Source organism: Neopelma chrysocephalum, unplaced genomic scaffold (assembly GCF_003984885.1).
Source record: "Neopelma chrysocephalum unplaced genomic scaffold, ASM398488v2 Primary Assembly neopelma1_23, whole genome shotgun sequence".
NCBI lineage: Eukaryota > Metazoa > Chordata > Aves > Passeriformes > Pipridae > Neopelma > Neopelma chrysocephalum.
Genome location: NW_020897691.1, coordinates 9,474,910 through 9,491,971, shown reverse-complemented (window position 1 = coordinate 9,491,971; position 17,062 = coordinate 9,474,910). Strand labels below are relative to the sequence as shown.

At 40.0% G+C, this 17,062-nt stretch overlaps 1 protein-coding gene across 1 annotated transcript in view; it reads right to left on the bottom strand.

Moving 5' to 3' along the window:
• RPS6KA2 (ribosomal protein S6 kinase A2) overlaps window positions 1–16,457 on the bottom strand; it is a 283,503-nt gene extending 267,046 nt beyond the window's left edge. Inside the window, exons 1-2 of the mRNA XM_027686577.1 lie at window positions 16,313–16,457; window positions 13,041–13,085 (exon numbers count right to left, since the gene is read on the bottom strand). Coding sequence (XP_027542378.1) covers window positions 13,041–13,085; window positions 16,313–16,375 — 108 coding nt within the window. The 5' untranslated portion in view covers window positions 16,376–16,457. The remainder of the gene's footprint in view (window positions 1–13,040; window positions 13,086–16,312) is intronic.
• Window positions 16,458–17,062: the final 605 nt, after the last annotated feature.

The following is a 17,062-nucleotide window of genomic DNA, read 5'->3' as shown; positions in this document are numbered from 1 at the left end:
ACACCCATCCAGGGACGAATTGGTCCCAGCCGTTCTAACCAGGACATGAGGTCAGCTGAAATTACAGTTTTTGTTGTATTTTCTGGAAACATTTATCTTGTTTGGCTGTGAAAAGCCTAGCAGAAAAAAAAATTTAAAAATCAGTACTCTATTACATAATCTTACTTTTCCTTTACTGCTACAGAGAGATGAAAGTCAGTTCTAACAATGCAAGTTAATGATCCTAAATTCAAGTGATCAACAGTATATCTGGACATTGCATGATGCCCAAGTAAAACTGCAGAATAAATAAGAGCTAAAAGAAACAGTGCAGGAAGAGCTACCTCACTTTTTCTAAGACATCTCCAGATAGTCTGGCAGAAAATCAAAAGCACAGTCTCAGGGTTTTTTCTGAGACAAAAAGACGCTGTGACAAAGAAAGACGAAGTCCAACTTCCCTCTGTCAGGTATCCAGCACCTGTATTCTCTGCTGAAGAGGATTTGCAGGTGCTCCTCATCCTCCAAGGTTTTTTATTATTGTGAAAGGAACACCTTAATCCACATTAGATTTCCTCTTCAGAATTGCACAAACCATTATTTCCAGACAGCTAGAGAAAAGACAACCACTCTGTTCCTCCTGCTGTCAGCATCTGCCTTATATAGCACTTAGAGTGTCATTAAATGCTTCCCCCAGCTGGCAGCCAGGGACACAGGGCTCCTTCACCCTATAAAAAGCATCTCTTCCAACTGTTCTTGCAGGTTCCATTTACATTAGTTAAAGAACAAAAACTGGCACAAAGAGCGAGCTAGGCAAAACAGTATTTTAACGATCCATTTCTGTCCCATGGCCTTGTCTCATCCCAGCCGTACAGCTGAGAAACTGTATGTCTTCTCAGTAGTAAGATTCTCTGCTCAAATCAACCTGCATAAGTACCTTGGAAGCATCTGGTCTGCACACATACTTTTCTTGCTGGACAGTGACATTTAAGTAAGTGTACAGCTTCAGCAAGAGCAAGGATTAGTGTCAGGCATAAATTACCAAATTTAAGAAGAGGCTCTCTAGACTGACATAGGACAACAAGCTTTCTTTGCTGTAGACATTAACAGAGAAAAAGTTAGCTTGGCTAGCCCATAGGCACCTTTACCTATCATTCATAACTGAGTCATAAGAAAAGCCAGCAGAAAAGAAGGTTCACAAGTGTTCACTGATAGTCACAGTTGTTTAAGTCACCAGATGGTAACATTTGTTTTGGCCATTTGTTGTCTGTAACTATGCTTGCAATGTACTTTTCAAGGCCGCCAAGATACTAACTAAAATACAGTTAAGGAGCTGTAATGCCTTGAAGATGAAGACTTGTAGTATTATTTAGAGAACAAGTACCATATATAGGACACTACAAAAAAAAGAAAAAACCCACACACAAACATAATACCCACACACAATATCACAAAAGGGATGTGGAAGGCATTTCTGGTTTTTAAGCCTATTACAACCCATTCTGTGACAGTCAGGAGATCTTTAAGTCCATGCACAGTGGGTGGGAGTTAAGAGTCAGACAGTTCAAAAGAAAATACCTCGTGTCTACAGCCCTTACACCACATCGCAAGAACCACTGCAGTCCCAGCACCAAATCTGGTAAATTGATGAAGTCACCATTTCAAACCTTTAGCAAGGACTTTCCACAGCTCTAGATATTCCAGAAAGTGAACTGTTTTTCAAAGATCAAACATTTCATGGGCAAGAGAAGAAATGAGTTGCCACACCAAATCATTCTGTACCTGTAATCAGAGCCCAGTGTACAATTAATTAGCACCTATACTATTAGAAAAGCTAAAGATGAACAACTCAGGTTCCTCTATACAGGATGTTGCCAGTCTAAAAGATTTGGAACTAAATGTATATTTCAGGCTTTTCAAAGAACCTTGGTCAAATTTTCTCTCAAAGCTGATAGAGCAACTCAGAAGAATTGTTAAAAAAAAAAAGGCTAGTAGGACTGGGTAAAAACTGTAAGAACAAGAAAAAAGAAGAATAATTTTGTACTGATGTAATCAGTCACAACAGTGAATCATCAAGTTGAGACAAACAGTTATTCCATGCAGAAGCTGAAATTAAAATTTCTTTCCTCCCAGTTCATACATTCTAGATAGTTTTTTATTCTTTGTCACAGTTATAGCTTAAAATATTCAGATTCTTAAAGCTACATGTACAGGGGAGTTTATTGGAGAACTAAAGAGTTAGAGAAGTCAAAATGAGGATCCAGGTGTAGAGACTCCTGGCTGATGATCTACTGTGTATGAGAACTCCTGCTTACCTGCCTGAAAGGAAGATCAGTTTTCAAATTCCTCTTTCAAAGCCAGGGAACTTGCAGGGTTCCAGGGACAGGAACTGGATTCTGTGTAGCTTCATCAATAGGATTGTATAAGCCTCACCTAGACATCAAAGCCTCCAGGGCTTTCAAATTTTATAACGAGCACAAAGCAATCAAAAGAACACATTCTTCATCTGCACACTGTGTGATGTATACACCCTTTAATCTTGGCCATTTTTAAATTATTAAATATTCTTTTTACACAGATACTTCAAGGATGACAGTATGTACACCAAATACCCCACCGCCTGCCCAAAGTCAATTATTTATTCAAAGCTGGCTCTGAGAACCAAAAAAGGTGTGCAAGGCTGCCAGCTATAAGCAGCATGACAAACCATATTTCAGGAAAATGTTCAAAATGTTTTACACATTTAATTAAGCCTTACGCTACCTCCAGTTGGCAAGCAGGAGTATGAATCATGGAAGCTAGATCATAGCAGCAAACTCAAAGTAACACAAACTTAACTGCTTACTCCTGGAGCTGAATAATTACTTACTGCATAAGGGATCCAGGAGGAAACAGTCTGAGTAGCTTTCAAGACCCTTGCTCCAGCATTTTAAGCAAGATGCTCGGCACCTTTAGCCACCAGGGCTAGTCTGTAACACAGCCCTCAAGCACACTATGGGATGTAGAAATTCACAGGTACACTGTGTAAGTCAGAAAGAGTTTTCAGATGACAGGTGCTCAGAGAAGGTTCACGGACACAACCAAAACACTACTTAAGCAATTTAATTCTGTTGTATCAGCTTATTTTATAGAAAGGGTGAGTCACAAGCCTTAGTTTTCTTAAAAAAAAATAGATTAATAAAGCAAATCCTGTTAAAAGCTGCTGTAATATATACTATACAAAAAGTCTCTCTCAAGACTGTCCACCATAATTAAAGACTTTTTATAGGAAAATGCAGGAGATGATACAAACTAAACATGCATGATTAACAGCACAAACCAGGAAGCAATCCACTCAAATAACAGTCTCGTGTACAAATTTGAAAAGTACTGTTTTGCTCATTGTTGTGTTTGGAATTTTCTTTCAAAAGAGGTATTACTAAATATATTAGTATTAGATTTTCTCTACAGTTGAAAATTGAGAATTGGACTAAAAATATACAGTTTTAGATTAGCAAATGTTGATGACTCCTCAGTTCCCAATTACTGGAGATAAGAACTGTAGTTGTTACAGTGTATAGGACGATCATGCTACTTATTCAAGTACCTAGATATAAATAAACATGCCTAAACACCACACTTAAAACTCAGAGCATCACAAATAACAAAAGACATTCATGAAACAGATAGACTGTACCTCAATCATCCATCAAATATGTGAATGTCAGCTAATACACACTATGCTTTCCCTCTCTTTTTGTTTTGTTTCAAGTTTGTTATCAGAAAAAAGAATTCTAGACCACACTAAACAAACCTAGTAATCCCTCTGAATACTGACTTCACAAAAACACACCAATTAAAAAGGGGAGAAAACAGCTACAGAATAAAGACAAAATAGCAATCAGGAAATCCACATTCACTTTTGATGAGACAGTCTGAGCAAGGGCAGAATTTGTCAAGTACTAAGCTCTTCACATCCAGAATTAAAATGTTTAGAAGACTTAGTTTTAACTTCATATAATTGTGAAGAGGTCATTTGACTATGATACCCAAACTTCAAGAAACTTAGATATGCCAGAACTTCTGTATAGATGCTGGATCAAAGTTTTGAACAGCTGGGAACTTTCAGTTAACTTCACAGAGACAATACTGCACAAATACCCACCTGCAACTCTAGACACCAGATCTTTATATTCAGCCCCACAATTTTCTGGTGTTGATGCAACCCTCTGTCTTCCACAGAGGTAGTATACAACATGACTTTTCTGGTCACCTATCAGAAATAGTCGGCCAAATGAGACAAAGCATCTGGTAGTTTTTAAGAACCCAGCTGCTTCAGAAGAGGTAATTTGCCTTCCTCCTCAACTTCTAAAATGTATTCAGAGCAGCAACAAAAACCACACTGCATATTTCACACACTACCTGTAATAATCTTTGTGAAACCCTGAGTGTAATTAACATGCACATGTACTGATCACGCATTCTATAAACACAGAACTTCTGCAAGTTTAACTCACTTGTTCAAATGCAACCAGATTAATTTATTACCAAAAGCTCCCTTTCTAGTCAACAGGGAAAACTAGTCAAGTATTGGATAAATTACACCCTGAAACACAAAACTGCCTAGAAACAGAAGCTTAATTCTTGACATCTACAATAACAACATAATTCTTCTGTGTCTAGCCATGCCCACTTGAGAACGTATTTTTTAATTTTTTTTTTTTTTTTTTAGATTTAGAGCTATGTTCTGATTTTTCCCATCAAATCTTTGGAAGAAAGCAGTCAAAGGAAGACTTTTTTCTTCCAAAACAACAGTGCTCATCTTGCTTCTTTGTCACATCACTTTTCCTTTGGTGAAAGTTATTTATAAACCTTGGAACAGCAGGAAAGGAGAGAAGAAGAGGATTCAAAAAAAGAACTCTCATTTCCACACAAAACACTATGTTCTTAGCAGAGAACAAACCATAGAGGGAGCAAGAAAATTAGAGTAATCTAGGGGTAAAAAAATGGAAAACAATTGACTTTGAGCTCATTGTAATAAAGAAAAATGGATTTTCTCACCCTAAAGTTGTAACCATCTATGCGTAAATTGTAGTTTGTTTCCATTTTAAAAGACACAGCTCTCTAGGAGGCACCATACTCATCACAGAAACAAATTATGCTTGACTTTGGGGACTGCCAAGTGACTCATCTCTCCTGATACAATTTGCTCAGAACCAGCACACTCTTAGGCACCAACTACCATCGTGGTACAAGATTGTTTTCATGAGGGCATGGTTTTCCCCAGATGAACTTTCATTTGTCTGAAATAATAATTCCTGTTCAAAATCAAGCAGTCTTATTCCATGAAGCATTTTACATCTTTCATACACTGTCAGAACTTCTTTTTCCCATTCAGCATGACATTTCCTCAGTAGTGACTGCTGCAGTGCAGTCTGCAAAGATTATTTTAAAAGCTTCTAAACACAATATATTTGCTGTGCATCTAACTGGCTGCCTGATTGAGCACATCAGAGTTGGTCATTTTAGCACCCACTTAGGAAAAAATTTAGTTGGTTACTGTTTGTTCTACAGCTAAACACTGCAAACTTAAAAATCCAACACACAACAAAAACACACTCACAAAACATACGCTACCATGCATTGTCCCTGAACTCTGCAGGCTACATCACCCCACTGTGTCAGTGCTTCTTGGAGTATCAGGAACAGTGGTGAAATCACCCCCACAGCAAAGCCCTGATTCAAGAGAGGTTTAAGAAGACCAGGGCCAAATATAAAAGTTACACATCAGTGGGAGTGAGCATCAGCTACTATCCCAGGTAACAGAAGCTCTGCCATTAACTATAAATATCAGTGATCTTTTCTACCAGCCAGAACACCATCATCCCCTCATTTAGGGTCTCAATAGATATTGAAACAGAGGGGTTTTTTTGGTTCTTAAAAACTAAGGTTTCTGAGAAACAAAATCTGTCACCCTTCAGCTATGGAAAGAATAGTTTCAATGCAGGTTGCCACTCACCAGAGATATCAGCATTTAGCAACAGCTGCAGAAAGCCAGAGGGGTTGAGAAATCCTGATAAAGGTTCACAGACTTTTTCAGAAGTTTTTCTTAAATGCTATTATCTTGTTTCTAATGCTTCGGAGCCACAACAGCATGCTGTCGGAGAGCAATAATTCAAAGAAATAACAGAGACTGTACAAAAAAATAGCTAGAAAATGAAGTTTAACATGAATGGGACATCAATAAACATAAACATTAAAATTCAAAGGTCTCAGTTCTTTCAGTTTGTGTAATAAGTTTTTCTACACACTGCTTAGCCCCCAAAAGTTGACGTTTTCTACATCTCTGTTTGCTGTATGAATTGTACAAAGGGGAGGAGAAGGAAAAATATCAAAGAGAAAAAAAGTAATCAGGTATTTTTATACTGACAGCTCTCCTATGTCTGCCCTAATTCAGTTAATGAGGACAGTGACAACAAGAAGTCAATCTATAAAGAATCAGAAGTAACAAAATTCAACACAGCTGTTGTCCTGTCAGCTTCCCCTCCAGTGCTGGGATTCCGAACACAGGCTCTGGGGTGTAAGAGGAGGAGAAGACACTTCATTCACCCCATAACCCCAGCCGTCCCCTCTCACATTTTAGCCACATTAAGTCAGTGATGAAATAACCCTTCATCTCCATCAAGGACACACATTTTTATACACTTTTTCCAATAATCAGTTGGTTGCCTGATCAATTTCATTCCAAAACAAATTGCAGTTATTTACTTTTTTAAAGTGTTGGAACATAGGTACTGTAGATCAATGTCCAAAATATATTAAAAAAACCAGCTTCTAAAGAGCAATTTACAGAGTTATTACCTACCAAATCCTTCATAAGAGCTAAAGTACTTGAGATTTTTTTTTTTAATGGAAAGGTTTAAGTAAATTAAAACAGCTTACATTGCCTACACCACATGCTCAAAGAAGAGCTGTGTGAAGGAGAAATAATTTGTTTCTTAAATACATCACCACTGTAATTTTGTAAGAATCTATGCAAGGTCATAATCTTCTGGTAATCGGATAAGGGCCTGCATTTGAGCTTATTTACTACACACTTCTGTAGAGAAAAACAAGTCATCCCAGATCATTTTATAGGCGTCTCTATTTTAGGAAGGTGTGTAGCACAATACCTGAACTTAGAGCTACTTACATACTGTGATTATAATGCATTACTCAACAAGAAAACAATTTTTCATTACTATAAATATTTTTCTTAAACACATTTTGATAATTCTGAATGCTTCGAGTTTTTTTGAAGGAGAAAAAACCCAACATATTAAGTAAACATGTTGCTGTCATCTAGCAACCTAAACTCCCTCCTCAAGAGCTTTTACATCATATTACAAAATTACGCTTCTCTCCACTCTGTGCCATACCACTCATTTGACCATAAGCTTACTATTTGTTTTTCCCTGAAAGGACGAGCTGCTTCCATTGCCCAAGCTTTTTAACAAAGCTTTTTAACAAGCTTTTTGTGTGTGTGTGTACACATACACAGATCCAAATTACCAAAACACTTCAATAATTATCTTTAATAACCTCCTGTCCCAGGAGAAGGTTGTGTTCTGTGATCATTCTGAACAACTAAAACATACAACTCACAAAGCAGCAGAAAACTAAAGTCATTCTGTTTGGAGGACCCTCAACACACATACTAACCTGTGATCTGCAAGATCATCCACTGAGATGCAGATTTTTTTCCTGCACTGTGCAGTCAGTTATGATTACTATTAAAAATCATTCCCAACATACATTTACCTATATATAATGGATTGAACAGTCCATACCAGGTGTATTCAGACCTTTAATTAATTGAAGTGGGAGACACAAGGAGACGTTCACCAGATACTACTGGAAAAAAACAACCTCTCCAATTTTGCAAAAAAAAGCAACTACTTAAATGGCAAACCAGAATGTTCTGACCTGCCTTAAGTTCACTGCTATTTTTCTGGCAAGAGAAATAAAGCAATACACCAGCAATTCTAGTACTTGTGTGCACCAGTTAAGCAGTTTTGATATAATCCTAGTGCAGACCCCAACAAACAGCCTGGAAAAATTTCCCATTGTTTCTGTAGTTGAATACAACTACAGCACCTTTGAAAGACACTGTTACTGGCAGTTCAACACTACACTAGCACAGACATGCCTCGGGGCTGTGATAGCTACAGACAACCTGATCAGGAAGAAGCAAAGGCCTTCTTCAGACAGCAGGAAGAAGCCTTAAGTGTACAGACCCTAACCCTCAAAGAATCCACTTTATCCACCCTGATATCTTCTGAAAGTGCAAAAGCAATCCAAGAGATTTCTACATGGACGAATGCACTTCCTGACACAGGTGATCAACAAGCCAAGGAGGAAAGTTGTTCTGCTGGACCTGATCCCTACAAACAAGAAAGAACTGGTCAAGACCGAAGTTCAAGGGCAGTTTTCATTGCAGCAACCACGAGAAGGAGAAACTCAAGATCCTGAGACAACAGAACAAAGCAGAAGTCAAGATCACAATCCTAGACTTCAGTAGAGTAGATTTTGTCCTCTTCAGGCACCAGTCAGATGAATCCCATGGTAGATGACCCTGGAAGGAAGAGAGGTCCAGGAGAACTGGATAATTTTCAAGGATCACCTCATCCAAGCTCAGGATTTGGCCACCCTAATCAAGAGAAAATCATGCAAAGGCAGTCAAAGGCATGTATGGATGAACAAGGAGTATATCTGACAAAACTCAGACATGAAAGAATATATATAGATGGAGGAAACAGCGAGGTGTCCAGGAGGAACATGGAAACTATTAAGCATGTAGTGATGGTGTCAGAAAAGGCAAAGCCCATGTGCAATTGAATCTGGTGACAGACATAGAGGGTAACAAGAAAGGCTGCTACAGATACATTAGCTGCAAAAGGAATAACTTTGGTCATGCTACTGAGTGGGGAAGGGGAGATGATGACAAAGGATACAAGGCCAAGGTGCCCAGTACTTTCTTTGCCCTAGCCTTTACTGGTAATACTGGCCCTTTAGGACTCCCAAGCCCCTAAAACAGGTGGAAAAGAAACATTTGGCCTTGGTGGAGGAGGGTCAATTTACAGAGCATTTAAACAAACTGGACACGGCCCCCCCTTCTCCCTCCCCAAATTAAAGTCTGCTGGACTTGATGAGATATAGCCATGAGTGCTGAGGGAACCGGCCAATACCATTGTGTGGCCACTCTCAATGCTCTGAAAAATCATAGCAATTAGGAAAGCTTCTTGAGAGCAGTAAGAAAGGATGTAGTTCCCATCTTCAAGAAAGAAGACCCAACAAATTGCAAGCCAGTCAGCCTCACCTTGACACCAGAAAGGATGATTAATCAGATCCTTCTGGAAAGAACTCACAAACATACAAATGAGAATTATTTGGAGTAGTCAGAATAGATTTGTGAAGAGGAAAATTGTGCTTAAACAACCTGGCAGCCTTCTATGAAGAGATGACCATTTTGGAGGCTGAGTGCATAGGCTTTAAGTAAGGCTTTTGACATTGTCTCCCATATCATCATCTCAGACAAAGAGATGAAGAAGTGATTGAAGTGAATTGACTAATTGATTCAAGTGAACAGTGAGATGCATCAAAAATTAAGCAAGCTCAGTGAAGGTGAATAATCACCACAAAAATGATCAATTGATGAGAGGATCTGACCTTAAAAAAAAAAGATTCTGAGAAAACTGGATTTGTTCCCCCGAAGAAAAGACAAGGAAGGAATGGAGAGTATTTTATTAACATGTATACATATGTGGAAGAAGTAGAGATGACAGAGCCAGACTCTTTGCAGTGGTATCCAGTGAAGTGAAAGGCAGTGGACACAAACCAGAGCACAGGTAACTTTACTTAAACATGAGAATTTTCTTTTGCATCTAGTGTGAACACTAGAACAAGGTCCCAGAGAGCTTGCAGAGTCCATTCAAGGCACAGAAGATCAGACTAGAGGATCTGCAGAGGTGCCTTCCAACATCAGCTTTCTATGTTGCTATGAGCACTTATTGCCTTGAGAACAGTAGCAATAGCGCAACAAATATAAAATTTCCGGTGATAAAGCAGGTTTGCTGCTTTACTCACTGTGACCATTCAACATAGTTTTAATTCAGTTTCTAAATGGTATCACATGAGCTATTACTGCCATTATTTATAAAAACTTGATCTTTCATTGAGGATCCAATAAATTCATATCTGCTATGGACAGTGGTTGAGCCTGCAATGTACGCTTGCCATGAGACTATACACAGAGCATCCACCTTTGCTTCCTCCAATTTTATTATTCACATTTGCACCAGTGTACATAGTATCAGCAGAAGTTAGTCTTTGGGAACTGTACAAGAGTTAATAGTAAGCCTAGGTCCTGCCATTTTCAGTTTTGCCATGCATTTCTGTTTGTGTATCATCATTTCCATTACATATCTCCTCTTCTTTCCCAGGAGCCCCATGCAATGTTTGAATTAGAGCATACAAATTCACTTGAAAGGGTAAAACAGCTCAAAGCAATATTACAGGCTAGCTTTCTGAATGCTGTAATTTCAAAGTACTGTGAGCAGTATTGCACATATACGCATTATTTTAGGAAGATGCGGCAAAGAATTTTGCTGCCAACTGCACTTTCAAGGAGGTTAAGATAGCATATTAACACTTTGACCTAGACTAGACCACAAAGCACGTTACCCTTAAGTATGTTGGGGCCTCTAATAAACACAGGTGGTCAAACCTATGCTTCTCTGCCAAGAAAAGGCTGTTTGCCAAAAATAATCACATAAGGAAAACTGTATCCCATAAGTCTAAGCAATGATTGCTGCAGGAGTTTGAAATCCTCTTAAGGAAATTTTCATCCACTAACCTGCTTGCCTTTGTGGTAGGACAAACTGGGTCCATGGCTTTGGGATGTTCCCCATCCAAGGGAAAAACCCTGATGATAGCAACTCTGAGTAATATAGGTGACAATTCTAGAGCAGAGCTGACACACAATACTCTAGGGCCAAGATGTGCCTCAGAAACACTTGCTGTATCCAACAATCCCATTAATTTATGCCCCCAAAAAACTTAAAGAACTTGTCCATAAACAGGAAGATCAGACCTTAGAAAAAAATGAGAAATGCAGTTTTTATGATGCATTTTACCACCATTTCATTTGTCCATACCGAACACAGGATAGAAGAAAGCAGAAGGCAAACATAGCCTAAAGCAGGTTATTTAGAACATCCTTTAAGCAGATGTGAGCCACTGCATTACTTGAGTCAAATTCACTCCTTAAGTCATGCTTCAATGTCTCAAACAAAAAGAAAAATTACTTTGGGGTTGAGCACAGTACAGCTATCAGTCACTGTTCCTTCTTGCAATACCACTACAGTAGGACAGCAGCTGCATAGAAATGGAAAAAGCTTACAGACTAAGCCAGTAAAGGGCTGAAACAGCATGACAGCAGCAGAGTAAGGGGGAAAGTCAGATTTTCTTGTTGTATTTTTCTGTAGTACTGTGTAATGAAGCAGTGTGGAAAGTGAAGGGTGAGGGTACTTCTACATTGGACAGTGATATTTGTTAGTGGTCACTGTGCACGTTTTATAATGCACAAGTGAAGCAGGCTTTTCAGTCAGACATAAGTATGTGCTCCCACTCATCATACAGGCACTGCAATCACCTTGCTGAGTAGTAGACACCAGAAAAAAACACCATTACAGACATCAAATTGCAAACTGTAATACTTATATCAGAAAATGAGAACACAGGATTAACGTTCTATACAAGTAGGCATTACATGCCATTTTTTTCTGTCAAATTTGACCTTCAGAATTATAAGAAGCATCCCTAATGAAAATTAACTAGCTTAAATTAATTTGGGAAATGAAGGGTGTCTTCACAAAAAAGTCTTCCTAAAACCCACAAACCAGAAATTTGATCTTCAGCCATATCCTCAAAAAAGTGATGAGCCAAGTTACCTGCCCCTAATTTCACTCACAAGATTTTTGAAAAGTAATTTACTGCTCTTCTTAGGAAATAGAAAAGGAGGGGAAAAACGCATTGGGAAATTGCATTCACTTCAGAGATCAAAACTAAGACTTATTGCTCCTTTCTATCATTAAGGGGTTAAAACTATGCCTTTAGCATAGTAGAAAGTAACAAAAACACATCCTTGCACTGAAAATCAAACATCAAAGGTAAGTTTTGTATTTCCAGGAGTAAGAGATACTGGGAAGTTTATCTTCAAAAGGTGGCTTCTTAGACAAGCATCTTTGCAGCCTCCCTTCATTCTTGAAGGGATTCAGTCTCCTTCGCTTTTTGACATCTGCAAATGACAAATGATCTTTCAAGAACACCTTGGTTTACTCTACACAAACTAGCAGTACCTTGCACTAACACCTGGGGCCACTGGCAGCCAGTTTTACGGTCAAGCTTTGCCCTCAACTAATCATAAGAGTGAATGTTGATTTGTTCTCACCTGCTTTGTATCTTCATATCACCTTCTATGTTTAAACTGGACATTTAAACACTTTGAGGCAAGACTTACCTTTTCCTGTAGGTTTGGGTTTGGTTTTTTAATCAGCACAATAGCACAGTGCTACAGTAATATAAACAATAGACTAACTTGAAACAAAGTGTTAGCTCAGTCTTCTTCTGGTAAAGAGCCAGCCTAGTGGACAAGAAATAATGACTTCTATTTAACAGTCCTTGGAATTAATTTATCGGGCACAATTTACAATACACAAATATTGTTAATATGATAGCTATTCTTTTTGAGATTATTACAAAATCTTCTCTGCAGGAAAACCATATGCCTCAAGAAGTTGTGTGCTCTTTCTTGGAAAAAGCACACAGACAATACCTGTAAACCAAAATTCCCTAACCTCCAGTTCAAAATATATTTTTTTTTTCCACTTGACCTTGTAGTAAGAGATCAAAAATGGGTTGGGTTCACATCTTCACAGCTAGAAGCATGTGGAGAAACAGTATCAGAGACATTTTGTTTCCATGAAGGCAGAAGAAGATATCATAATTCCTTAACATTTGTGTGATTCATGAATAAGCAGATTTACCTCTTTTAAAGGTTCTTCATCTGGGGCAGCATCTTCCACCACAGTCTAGTGAACAGAGAGGAGAAAAGAGAGGAAAAGTCATATAAATATATGCTATCAAGAAAAGCAATTCTAAGCCAAAATATAGCACAAAATTCAGTTTAGTTTTAGGCAGTTATTTTGCTTTCAATTTATACTACTATAGAAGGCATGTTTAATTCTTCACATTTAGCACAGACAAATTAACCTTTGAATCCATGGAGACTTGCTTTCACCAAGATATATAAAATGCTAAGAGAACAAAGCAAGAGCATACTGGCACTATTAAAATTGCTGATGAATAGTTAAAGACACATTTGCCACAGAATGAATAAAGAACAAAACAACATTATTCATGAAAAAACTACAGAACTGGAACTGTATTTCTTGCTGAGAAAAGAGAATATATGTGTATATATAGGACAAAATTTTCTAGACATTCAACTTCCATTTCAATATTGAGCTCAGCTGAAACCTATTAAGTGAGGAACCCTTTGGAAAATAGGTAGAAAGATTACATAGACCTTGATCACACAGCCTTTCCTCAGGAAAAATATTCCCAAGGCTGTAATTCACTATCCCATCTGTCCAGCTTGAGTGGGATCAATAACTTTGCCTACTCACAAAGAAATTCTAGACCCAGCAAATATTCCAATTTTCTTGCTTACTTGTCAAACACAATTAATGACCTCCTGAGTCAACAGGTGAAGGAAGCAGAATTTAACTCTAATCTTCCTTTATACAAATATAATATAGAACATGCCCTAAATGCACTCTTCCTTATCAAGTGATTGATTTACTATAAAAGCTGTCTTCAATATCTGCAAGTCATTCACCTGAATCATGCACAGGCACTCATAAATGCCTCTGTTTTAAAAGGTTTTTTGGCATTAAGGAAGAGAAGGAGAAAGAGGTCCACATGCATCAAAGAATTAAACTGCCTCCCTTCTTGTCTACTAACTGTGAAAAGCTTTCGTGAAAAAGAACAACTTGCAGACAATCATGAAAACATTTTATCCCACACAGATGCAGAGACCATGACAGCTCCCTTGAATCAGTGCAACCACTAGTGTTTAAGCTGCATTCAGTTCATTAAAGAGTAAATGTTTCTGCTGCTTGAAAGTGTCTTCATGGAGAAGAGCCCACAAGAAATGAAATTAATTTCTATGTACCTTTACTAGATTTGAGCAAATGGTACTTCAGGAATTCGATCTACAACATGATCTAAAATGGTTATAAGTTATAGCGTATCTTTAATGCGCTTAGAGACAGCAATAAATAGAGCTAATAAATGGTGCTTTATCTTTTGTTCTCATCTAAAATACAGGGGTTCATGACTGCAATTCGTTAACCCTCTGTAAACTTTTTGTAAGTGAAAGCTCTGCAAGAGAGTTCTACAACAGAGCAGTGTAGCTCAACTATGGTATTCTTTAAAGCAGGAAACAAACAAAAAAAAAAAAAGGAAAAAAAAAGCGCCACCATAACCTACAATCCCAAACCTCTGATCAACTGGCATTGCAATGGGGCAGTTACACCAGGTAAGGAGATCCACATAGTTTCTTCTATGTGGAAGAAAGGTCTTCTATGGAAGAAAGGTCTAAACAGTCCTCTACCAACAAAAGAGGTGACGATACAAACATGTCCCAAGCTATGTATATTGGCCTTTAATGCAGGACTTACCCTGTGATCTAGGGAAGTTGTTCCCAGAACCTGATGGCAGAAAAAGCAATCTAAGCAATAACTGAAGTGCTTTATGCCTGGGCCAGAAAGAAAAGCACTGGGAACACACACAAAACAAATTGATTTTAGGAAGAAGGGATGGAAGAAGAAAAAGAACAAGCATGTATATGCACTTTGAATACTGTAGTCAGTGGAAAGGAGGACTTGGAGGGGAGCACCATTTTTATGATGTTCAGCAGAAAACTGTTCACCGTAAGTACAGTTATACAAATCTTCTCATTGTTAAAGTGATTTAACAAGGTGTCAACTGACTTCTCAAACAAAATCAGGATACACTGTTTCCCAGCTATAATCTGTTTATTAGTACTCAGATTCCCTGCATCACACAAAGGGGAACAAGTGTCAGTATTCAGAAGTGAATCACACCATTTAAACCTCCGCAAGCCCCTCACAACTTATCCTTCACCTAGGGACTCCAGAGTGAGCTGTGCTGTGATAATACATTACAGTATCACTTCTGTTGTATTGTTTACATGTTTAAACTAAAACCTTGTGTGAAACCTTTTCCATAGGTCAGCAACTCCTTTTTTGAGAGGTGTTTTGTATTCCCCGTATCCTGGCTGGTTGAGTTACATTCCTTTCGGCCCTTCTCACCAAACCCCTGTTACAATACTTCAATCAAAGAATGGGGCAGGGTGTTAAATAAATGCAAAACCCCTACGACTCTCAAGTTTCACTCATCTATTTCTACCATCTGTTACAAATATGCATGCTGTGCTGTAAACAATTGACCTGAAATACTTTGTTTTTACTGCACTACTCGAAGAGTCCCAGAAACAGTCAGGAATCCACTTGTCCCATTACTGTACAAAAATCATAGAATAAACTGAAATGGAAGATACCCACAAGGATCACTGAGTCTAGCTCCTGTCTCTGCACAAGGCAACCCCAAGAATCACACCGTGTGCCCGAGAGCACTCTCCAAACACTTGAACTTGAATGACCCCTTTCTTGACACAAGATAATCTTAAATTGCAGGTAACAAAAACGCTACAAGACAAATCGTGAGTACATACAACACAGCAGCCAGGTAGTTATCACAGCACTGGGTTTCCAGTATTATCCTGAAAGCACAGTTTTGTGCTTAGAGGTAGCGGGAAAATGGGTAATCAGAACCCAGGTGAGGTCTACGGACTCACGCGAGCCTCACATTGCAGATCACATAATTCATGTGTAAATGTGAGCCTGAGCCCGACTCAGCCCGCTTTGCTGGTACCCGTTGTATACGCTCTTTCAGCCGCCCCAGTCCGCCGGGGCAGGTTCCGACTCGAGCCCGGTGCGGGCGGGAGGGCAGGACAAGACATCCCGCACCACCGAGGTACCGCGCAACGCGCTACAAACCGCCCCGCGTGTGGGGCAACAGGTTCCCGAGCCTCGCCTCGCTTCCCACTCTCAGCAGGGAGCGGACAGAACGAGGGATCCTCATCACACCCCATTTCGCGAGGTTTCGGGCAGCACCGAGGTGGTTCCCCCGGCGGGAAAGCGGGGCCGGCAGTACCGCCGATGCCGCTCACCTCCGTCTCCATGGGCTCCACCTCTATCCCTTTCCATAGCTCCAGCAAGTGGGCGATCGGCATGCTGGGCGATGCGTGCCAGAAGACGGGATCAAACAGAAGGAGCGCGCGTCGGCCGCCGATGCAAGCGGGAGAGGAGAAAGGAAGGTGTCAGCGGAGGACGGGACACCGTGCAGACCGCGGCCCGGGACCCTCCGCCCACCCGCCCGGCAATATGGCTCCCCGCCTGCCCGCCGCACCCCGGGGAGCCCCGCGGGCGGGGCGCGGGCGCTCGGCAGGCGCGGAGGCAGGACAAGGCAGCGGCCGCCGCTCCGCAGCCGCCGACGGATCCCCGCCGCCCCGTCCCGTCTCTCCTGGCCGCCGCCACCGCCTCGGCTCGCTTTTATGCCAGCGGGAAAGTTGATCCAGAGGATGCGGCGGCGGGCGCTGCCATGGTAACGGCAGCGCGGCCCCCCCGCCGGGGCCCCTCCACCGCCCGCACCGCCTGGCTGAGCCCCGCCGGCCGTCCCGCAGCGCCCCGAGGATGTGCCCGGGAGGGGAGAAGGGCGCCACGTCTGAATTGGGGCTGAAGCAGGCAATAGAAAAATTAGGCAGTTTTTTCCACAATTCAAAACGTTGGTATCTTGATAGCAAGTGCAGCTAACAGAAGGGTATTCTAAGGTTTGCCAAGCCCGATATTATTCCAGTCTTAAAAATAATTATCTTACTTATCATTTCGTTTATTATTTTATCTCTGAACTATGAAGCCTG